Genomic DNA, 7,736 nt, shown 5'->3' with positions numbered 1-7,736 from the left:
CAAGATATTAGGCTCTCTAGCCAAGAAATCTACTGTTGACATTCCTTTGAATTCTTTCCTATCTACCCTCTAAATCTCTTGCTCTGGCTGTAATATTAGGCTGTCCACCTATTTATTTTCCTAACTATACTAATTTCTATGCTTTAAAGAATACATTCATTTAATATTTAATAGTTATTTAATAATAAAGATCTGGTTGTTGAGATAATAAATTCGTTGCGTGGAGCTTTTGGCGAAATTTGGCTCATTTAGTGGTGTGGCTCGTTTAGTGGTGAACTACCTTAGTTGTGCCGTGGGTTTTCGAAGCTTATTTCGACCAAAGCCGCCGACGAGTACTCCGTACACAGTATATGATCCTTGGAAATGGCAGCAGCTCCAAGAGAGAGGCGGAAGCCGGTTGATGGGCTGTCAAATCTTCCAAGTACCAGAGAAGAGTGGCATGAGATGGCCCACATGTATCTCGCCAATGCCAGACTCCAGGACATATGCTCATTTGGTAAGTTTCAAGTTTGTTTGCATGATGGCCTTCCTCGCGCCATGGCTAACAGCATCTGTAAAGGGCGTTTCTCTGCATCAACAGTGACCAAAGAGGCATTCCTCACTGTCCGATGCATCTGGGACAACAGGATGCTCCCTGACGAGGCATTGGGGTACATTATTGACACGGGGGCGTTCTTCAGTCAGGAGCATTGCGATGAAGCAAGGCAATTCCTCAATAGAAAACTCCTTGGATCTAAACAGTTGACCACCTTGTTTGATATCATCTGTTTGGGTTCCGAAAAGAAAACACCTCCCAGGTTTCAGTGCTCTGTCACCGATGGACTAGGCCCCTTCTCGATGCTTGTTAATTTGCATGAGCAAATCGCGGAAAAGAGCCTATCTTTTTGCGCGAGATGGGGACTTAAACCCCCTGATATATGCATCAAAAAAATCCCATAGTGCGCCCCCGCCATCGAGCGGGTCCCCAACCTTCAGACGTCCCAAACGCACTCGTCGGAGCTCTCCAATCGTTGAAGATGACCCTCAAAGCTCCCCTGACCCCCTTGTTGAGCCTGTCAACCAGATTACCACGCCTCGTCCTGAAATCCACCCTTGGATTTCAAATGAACTCCCGGACGAGGTCCAGGACCACCAAACTCCTACAGAGACACTTGTGGTGAACTTTATGGTCACTTTATTAGGAGGGATTGCCTTACAACTTGTACCAACACGCCATTGTTATGGTTACAGGCCCTCATTGATCCGCCGTTGCGTACATATGGGAGCGACATGTAAAAGATCAAGCAGTGAGTTTCCATCTCTCTGTCTTCCTGCCCCAAGAGGAGAGTTTATGCTGCTAATGATTTTTGCTATACCTTTTCAGTCTATCAAGCCAGGGGTGTACCGCACTTTTATGATTTCACAGGATTACTTGTCCTTCCATGTTAGCATTGGGACATACAATGATGAGTATCTCAACTATATTTTTGGCCCTGGGAATGCGCCTGTCATTCCTACAGACAACCAATGCAATGGCTTCCTTCATATTCAGGAGTTGGGACCATTCAATGTTGAAATCAGAAATGAAATGGAGCTGCTGGCTCACATCATACTCTGCTTGATAGTATGGCAGCTGGATGGGAAACCAGAGATGTCCATGATCAAAACCAGCATGGCTGGAGTGCAGCCGGATGAATTGTCATGGTAGTTTTCTTTTCTTTTCTTTTCCCTTTTTTTTTTTTTTGGTTCGCGAATCAACATCGGCCCGTGGAGGTCTCTGCGTTGGCCTGGCCCTTTTTTAAAAAAAACAATAACACTGCTACAATAATTATTTGAAACTACTCTGTAGTGACTTGTTGAATGTCAAAGCTATAGCAGCCTATGACTATCACTACTATGTTGTTGATGCACACCTTACCTGTGCTCTCACCATATTCACTGATTCGCCTACTTTGATGAGGCACCCCATAGACTATAGTTCCCTGCGCCAATATAAATATAGTTTATTAACTTTATATTTTAAAGCAATATATCTATAATTTAAAGCTTCTGAAGATTCTAAATTCTTTATTGCTTGCTTAATTATAGATTTGTTGACTATTTTTATTGTGATTGGAAAATTGAAGGTTGGATTTTAAAATTGCAGTTGTTGGGTCAGAAGTTGGGTCATAGTTGTTGGATGGTTGGAAATGTTAGTCTCCACATTAGTTAGTTAGTTAGTGCCCACCCAGAGAAGAAAATAAATACAAGCATCTGACCAGGGAAACAAACTGTCCTTGCCACTCTTCTCTACTCAGTGCTTGTCTACATTTCTTGCACTTTTGTTATATCTAATTCACACCCTGAATTATGATGGGATTTTCATTAATACCCCGTTGCCTCATGCCAGATTTTACCTGGCCAAATCATGTCTCACGTACTGTGACTGACCAAATACCCGAAACGCCCTGCCCAACGCATCCACAGGTACGCCGACTATGGGGCATCCTCCACAGATATCTTCGACGGTTCTCTCGGTCTTATTGTAGCTGGGTTGGCGCTACATACGATAATCAGATTGCTCAGCTTCCATTTGGACTTATTCTGAAGTGGTCCGACGGTACTCGGTTAGAGGAAGTCTTGACTATGAAGGTTGCTAGAAGGGCGGGTCTCCCAGTTCCGAGGGTGCTCTGCTATGGAGAACATCCAGATAGTCCGCATGCTCCAGTGTCGATTCTGATGACTCGCATCCCTGGCAACGAACTTGGCCAAGTGTACGAGGTGCTTAGTGAGACAGACCGAAAGTCAATTCAACTGCAGTTAAAAGGCTATCTCGAGGCAATGCGGAGGTGGAAAAACCCTTGGGGGGGAAACAGAATTTGCTCTTTGTTAGGCACAGCTGTTAGGAGTGTCCGCATACCTAATCATCTTGCTGGCCCTTTTGAGTTGGAACAAGAGTTCAATGAGTACCTTCTAAAACCTGCTTGGTCTGGTGGTTTCTCATCAGAAACTGAATACAGCAATGCACTTGATCATGCCAAAAAAATGAATCTGATGTCACATCATATTGTTTTCACACATGGTGATCTCAAACACCATAACATCCTTGTGCATAATGGGCAAATCACTGGGTTTTTGGACTGGGAGTCGGCAGGCTGGTACCCTGAGTATTGGGACTTCACCACAGCACTGAGATTCACTCAGGAGGATTTCTGGTGGTATGATTTTGTGATAGGGCTTGGAGGCGGCCAGTACTTGATGGAACTAGATTGTGAGCGCGCGTTGTCTTCTTTAACAAGCGCTTCATATTATTGGTGACATAAGATAATTGCTTATAATCCAGATAAACCAAATACTTCTGACTAGTCCACTCCTCCAAGATGGTAGATTCTGCCCCGGTCATCATTCTCCCTTATATAACTCCTAACTGATGAGGCCCATGAAACTTCCCGCAAATCCGTTGAGGCAGTTCCCTGTCATAGGTATCAATGGTGAGTTACTGGCCATTTTACTTGAATAGTAGATAGAATACCTCGCGTCGTTTACAGCCCACACAATGTAGAGGCTGCTACTGGCCTTGGCTGGACATTGTTCGCAGCGCCCATTGCATTTGCATTTCCCCAGCTCTTAACTTCATTCTCCAGGGCTGCTAAATTGTCGCATTTCAGAATGATCTGACCGTTGATGGGCTTCTGGAGAAGGGCCAGAACCCAAAGCACCCAGACACGGCACGTAACGCCCGGAGTGTTTAACTGGCTGTCGTATGTCCTTATGGTGTGGTCCAAATGTCCCTCCCATCCGGCTGGAACATCAGCGATCCTGAAAAGACCCACGAGAAGGAAGGATTTGAAAACCCCCGCAGTAGGCCCATGATCTGCGATCCAACCACTGCCCTGCTGCTTGATATGGTATTTCGTACCACCGGTGTCGGGATGACGGTGAAAGTAGAGGCCCCAGTGGAAATTGTTCTGAACTGGGGGATGATTTCTTATAAACAAAATAATATAAAGCCCGTTAACTTTGAGGTTAGACAGAGACATAGCTAGGCTAGGTGCAGATTCCAACAACAAAGCAGTACGAAGTTTTCCTTTGCGTAAGCTGCTTCTGCGGATTTTGAGGACTTGGTCGGGAAGCCATTCTCGCTTTATAGATTGAGACTTCTCAGCTCGCCGGTCCAAGCACTCACTCGCGGGTAATGGCCATAGATAACACAGCGGGCTGCTTGTAAGTCACTCCGCAGCTCAGCGCGTAGCTCAGGTGAGATAATTGGATAGTGAGCTCAGCTTTTCTTGACGGGGCGCTAAGATTAGCGAATACTTCAGGCAAACCACTCTATCCATGCACTTGTAGTTTCGGAGTGGCAAACAAGGCGGACTAATAAAGGCCATGATTAGCCTAAGGCCTGTATAAGACACCGGTTTTTGCAGGGGTTACCTGAGAAGAACAAAAATATAGTGACCAGTTGCCACGAACATCAGCATCCTTGATTTCACTGAGATGATCATCTCCCAATCAATGGGAGACATGACTTCAAACTTAGGCGCTCAGAACCTCCCCACTAGAGGCCCGAGCACGTTGCAAGCAAGGCCAAGATAAATAGCAATTGGAGCGGATTATTTGGACTGATGAAAGCTGGGTATCTGGAGGCAGGCATACCAAGATTTATGTGACTCGGCGGACAAACTGTATAGTCAAATGGATTCAACAAAAACGTGGCTGGATGTTCTGGGGTTGAGTACATGGGACCAGCTATCTTCTGGGAGAAGGACTAGGGCCTTACAACAACTGATAGCGAGTCCTATTTTCAGAGAATTATATCATTAATTCATAGATATTTACGGCTTCATCCTGATCTTCAACTCATGCAGAATGGAGCTCCAGGCTGTTCTGGGGCTGAAGTGTCATCAAGCTTCATGATTGAGGTATCATGCCAATTAGCCATATGTCATAAATCAAGCTGAAGTTACTAGCTAAGGCTCTATATACATGAACATATTGCTTGGGGGAAGGAGAGAAAAGATGCTAGGCGAGTATATGTACAATATATACAATGTTTGTGTGTGGCGCTAGGCCAGAAGGGGAATAATGTGGAGATCCCTCACACAGCATGGTATGAGAGAGCTCAGCCCAAGAAGAATAGAGGTTCAACTCTCTACAACACCTCTCTTCTGTTCATCAGATGTTGTGGCATTGCTGGTGTTTGTAAACACTGGTGATCTTATCTCAGTGCTTTTGATGTTTCTATTTATCAAGAACAACTGTATCTTCCATAAGCATGATATTATTCTATATTGGGGGTGTGTATCTCTTTTATTTAACAAGATATTCAAGATATCAGTGGTTTCTTCACTTCTCTCAGATTATTATTGTGTCATTAAAGAATAAGTAGTAAAATATAAGAATTATACTTTACAGATCAGTGTAACAATGAATCTGTAATAAAAATTGTATGTGGAAAGAAATATAGAAAGATAAAAGTCTTATATTCTTCTAGTAAGACAAGCTTACTACTGATCTCTATTAAGAGCTTTGTGCAGTGGCTGTCTTTTATGTGTGCTTGCAAGCACATGACCTAGTGTCCCGCAAGATAACTACACATCCACTTCCAACATCTCATAAGCAGCTCCTAGTGATCCGGTTGTTTGTCCATGTAAGGGGTTCGCGGGCGAATCCTTACATGACAGGCTTAAAGAAGAGTGGCTGCCTGAAATTTCATCATAATAAGGTGGAAATTGCTGCCAAGCAGTTTTTCAGGCCATTTAAGAACATATTTATGTATTTTGTACTTACAGACTACACTCTTTAAAGTCAGTTGCTGCCAATCAGTCAAATTAGCCTGTTTCAGCCTCTTCACCATCATTCATCCAACTTCTTCAAACTTAGTGGGGTAGTTTTGTCTTCTGGCATTAAATACCTTTTGAAGTCTTCAAGTTTTGTTTCTTCTCTCAAATAACTACCCTCCCTTTCACTTTTCCCACGAGGAATTTCGCGAGCATCAACCAGTTTTATATGTTATCTTGAAAATGGGTAGCGCCTATCCTGAAGGAAAAGTACACTTTAGGCGATCTGGCTTGAGATCAAACAAAGTCGACGGCTATGACACTAACAATGAAGAGCATTTCTATAAGTATTTTCTTATTGAATTTGTTTGGAATAAACCGGCATATCATGGCCTGGAAGGAGAGTGCCGCCTGAGGAGATGGCCCTGGGATAGGTTTCGCGAAATCGAAGGGGGTCGGGTGGGGAACATGGTACGGGAACTGGCAGGAATTCCCCATCGTCTGCAAAACCCCCCGGGGTACCAAATTCGTACCTACCGACAGCTACGAGAAAATTGAACTTTGCATAAATGGGAATGACTTCAGAGACCGGGAGAGAGATAATGCACTTCAGATGTCATTAATGATTCCGAGCTGTTACTGCTCTAAAATCTAATGGCCGAATAGACTAAATTTGTACATATGAGGTTGCCAAAGAGAGGGCAGGTGACCTGGATTTACGTACGAACAGATTATGTTGCTGGCATATAGATCAATTGCTAATATCAGACCTAGATGCTTGCCTATATTCAGGGAATCTACATACCAATCACACAGAGAGTATCTCCGGACTATCCTGACCTCTGTGCCTTGTTCCAGGTCAACTTCGCACAGAACCGAAAGGTAGATGTCTTGCCCATTGCAGGTAATCTCAGGATACAAATGCAATGCAATGTATCCACTGGCCTACCTGTTGACCAATCTTCTGCCTTGGTATTTGACTTTGAGAAGTTGGTCATGCTCGTCACTTCCTCCAGAAATGAGAGCTTCAAATGCCTACTCTTCTGGTGCCATTAAGTACGGACCAGCCAGTTTTAATCTGAAGTTCCAGAGCAACCGCATTGCGCGAAATTACTTCATTGGTGGATTGCAGGTGATAAGCACAAATCTTGGACTTGAGCTTCAATGGAAACCTGGGAGAAGCAAGACATGGATTGAAGATACTGTCAAACAGCTACTCATCTTTGCAGCAGGATTCATTCCTGTCATTGATCCTCTTGTTGCTATTGCATTTCCATTGATGTTCAAAGCAACCGACCCAGCCAACTTTGACCAGGAATACAAAAGTGTAGTGCCTGGCAGTGAAGGTTTACATGAATTAAAGCAGGATATAATGGACAAAGTGCCAGTGATGCGCCAATTGATGGATCCGGCATATCAATCTCGGGCTACTACGCGCGCTTTACCCATCCCCGCCTCAACTACCCCTGACACCATGGGGTCGACAAGAAGTCTGCTCCCAAAAACTCCAGAGCAAAACGACACGTCAGGCGAGGATCAAATTCAAAGTTTGGACAAGATTGGGCCCAACCCATGCTTCAAAGAAGCACTGGAAATTTTGGCGAAAACAGCCCATGAGCCAGGGGATTTTCCACCTGATATTGCAGATGACACAACTGAAGCACGCTACATTATTGAAAACCCCCAGGCAGGATGGTGATAATACCGATGCTGAAGGAACTGGGCAGTGTTAAGGGCATGTCTAGTAGGCATCTTTGAACATGATAGCTTGTAAGTCACCCAGTAGACTATTGACTTGAGAACAGATACTAATAATGGTAGCTCATGTTTAGTTGACTCTCTTTTGGACCTTTGGTTGATTCTTCAATTACCTCTTGATAAATAACACCACTCCTTTTGTCCACCAGGTTAAATAAAACCAAAAACAAAGTTAAGCTAGCTATATATATTTATATATACATTCTGGGATCAATTTAATTCAAATTCATGATTGCAAAG

At 43.9% G+C, this 7,736-nt stretch overlaps 2 protein-coding genes across 2 annotated transcripts; both read left to right on the top strand.

Moving 5' to 3' along the window:
• Positions 1–363: 363 nt before the first annotated feature.
• D8B26_004923 (uncharacterized protein) lies at positions 364–1,687 on the top strand (the record flags this gene model as incomplete). Its single annotated transcript, XM_066124646.1, has 3 exons — positions 364–496; positions 560–752; positions 940–1,687. 3 exons carry the CDS (start codon positions 364–366, stop codon positions 1,685–1,687), a joined length of 1,074 nt encoding a protein of 357 aa, XP_065980727.1.
• A 5,069-nt stretch (positions 1,688–6,756) lies between these two features.
• Positions 6,757–7,437, top strand: D8B26_004922 (uncharacterized protein; the record flags this gene model as incomplete). Its single annotated transcript, XM_066124645.1, has 1 exon — positions 6,757–7,437. One exon carries the CDS (start codon positions 6,757–6,759, stop codon positions 7,435–7,437), a length of 681 nt encoding a protein of 226 aa, XP_065980726.1.
• Positions 7,438–7,736: the final 299 nt, after the last annotated feature.

Source organism: Coccidioides posadasii, chromosome 2, assembly GCF_018416015.2.
Source record: "Coccidioides posadasii str. Silveira chromosome 2, complete sequence".
NCBI classification, from domain to species: Eukaryota; Fungi; Ascomycota; class Eurotiomycetes; order Onygenales; family Onygenaceae; genus Coccidioides; species Coccidioides posadasii.
The sequence above is the reverse complement of the archived record's forward strand: the minus strand, read 5'-3'. Positions and strand labels throughout refer to the sequence as shown.